The sequence below is a fragment of the Cicer arietinum genome, chromosome 1, assembly GCF_000331145.2.
Source record: "Cicer arietinum cultivar CDC Frontier isolate Library 1 chromosome 1, Cicar.CDCFrontier_v2.0, whole genome shotgun sequence".
Classification (NCBI taxonomy): domain Eukaryota; kingdom Viridiplantae; phylum Streptophyta; class Magnoliopsida; order Fabales; family Fabaceae; genus Cicer; species Cicer arietinum.
The window spans coordinates 26,918,072-26,919,553 of record NC_021160.2 but is presented as its reverse complement, the minus strand read 5'-3'; the positions used below and the strand labels follow the sequence as shown (position 1 = coordinate 26,919,553).

The 1,482-nt window shown below is 30.2% G+C and overlaps 1 protein-coding gene across 1 annotated transcript in view; it reads right to left on the bottom strand.

Annotated features, from left to right (window-relative positions):
• The window catches only part of LOC101488689 (uncharacterized), a 2,882-nt gene extending 2,137 nt beyond the window's left edge, over window positions 1-745 (bottom strand). The window contains exons 1-2 of the mRNA XM_004488872.4: window positions 331-745; window positions 111-147 (exon numbers count right to left, since the gene is read on the bottom strand). Coding sequence (XP_004488929.1) covers window positions 111-147; window positions 331-629 — 336 coding nt within the window. The 5' untranslated portion in view covers window positions 630-745. The remainder of the gene's footprint in view (window positions 1-110; window positions 148-330) is intronic.
• Between the last annotated feature and the right edge of the window lie 737 nt (window positions 746-1,482).

Here is a 1,482-nt window from a genome sequence, read left to right as displayed (position 1 = left end):
TATATATATATATAGATTTATTGGATATATAGAATGAGTTGAAATGATGAGGCAAGGGTACATGTCTGCCACCCTCCCAATCTGTCCCTAGAATCACGTATGTTACTTACCTTACCTGTAGATGCTCCGTAACCTGAATAGTCATAGCTGCAAATTAATTAACATAAAGTCTCAACAAAATATTGCGAATGAAATTTTGTACTTTCAAAGTAATATATATAATGTAACACAAGATGGCAAAATAGTTCACATTGCAATTGCATGCATGCGATTCATTTTATAAAATTGAAAAGAAAGAATGAGAGAAGCACTATATATATATATATATACCCCATGATATTAACGCGAAAGTGAGCCCTGAGCTCAATGAAAAGCTCCACCATCTGACCCAAATCAGCGGCATTACCATGCGAGTAAAGAAAGGTGAACCTAGCAAAAGGGTGTTTCCATAAAGTTGCAACAATCTTGTTCCCACTTTTTGTTTCCAGAATGTGAACGTCCACGTTCATTTCTGCGGTTAAAAACGACAACCCCGTCTTTCCATCTTCTTCTTTCAAAACCTTGTATGTCGGTGGCTCTGGCGGGAAAAACGCGAATTTCGATGCCACGGTTCCTGTCACGTTGCCCATTTAACAACCAACGCTCTTTTACTTTTCTTTTTTATTTTCTCAGGCATTAGTTACAACACGCGATTATGATTTTTGACGAGTATTTAAGGGACATTGTTCTGTCCTTGTTTTCTGTGTCAGTCTTAAAAGTTATAATTTGAAGAATGTGTGTTGTTGTTGGAGAGAATTAAACCATAGGAGGGATGTGAGGAGTTGCATAAATTAGATCCGAGTTAGGCGGGGTCTACCGTGTGTATACTTACTATCTTTTTTTTCATAAATGTAATTTAAGGTTAAGGAAATAATAGCTCAATAAGGTTTAATGCACACAAATTTTATATTTTCTTCCTTCCAATTACATCATATCAAATTAATGTTTATTGTTTTACTACTAATATATAATATTCAAAATCACTTAAATAATTAAATGTTATGATTTAAATATAAACCATTTCTATTATATTTTTTAAAATAGTTTTGGTTGTCAGTATGAGTTATTTTTTTTAATAATTTAATTTTGAATTTTTTTATACCAAATTACTCTATTTGAAAAATATATATCAAAATATCTCTGTTTTTTCTTAGTTATAAGTCGCATTTGTAAATGATGACTTAAAGATTTTTATTTTTAAATTAACAATATATATATATATATATATATATATATATATATATATATATATATATATATATATATATATATATATATATATAATTCATATAAAATAAGCTCACAAATTTTACGATAAAATTAATGTAGAATTTCTCACACGTACAGGATTTTGACGACACCTTGGTACATCATGAACTTTTTCTTCTTATTCTTGATCTTCACCTTTTTGCTTTTGAGGATGCCGAGAGGGAAGTACTACAG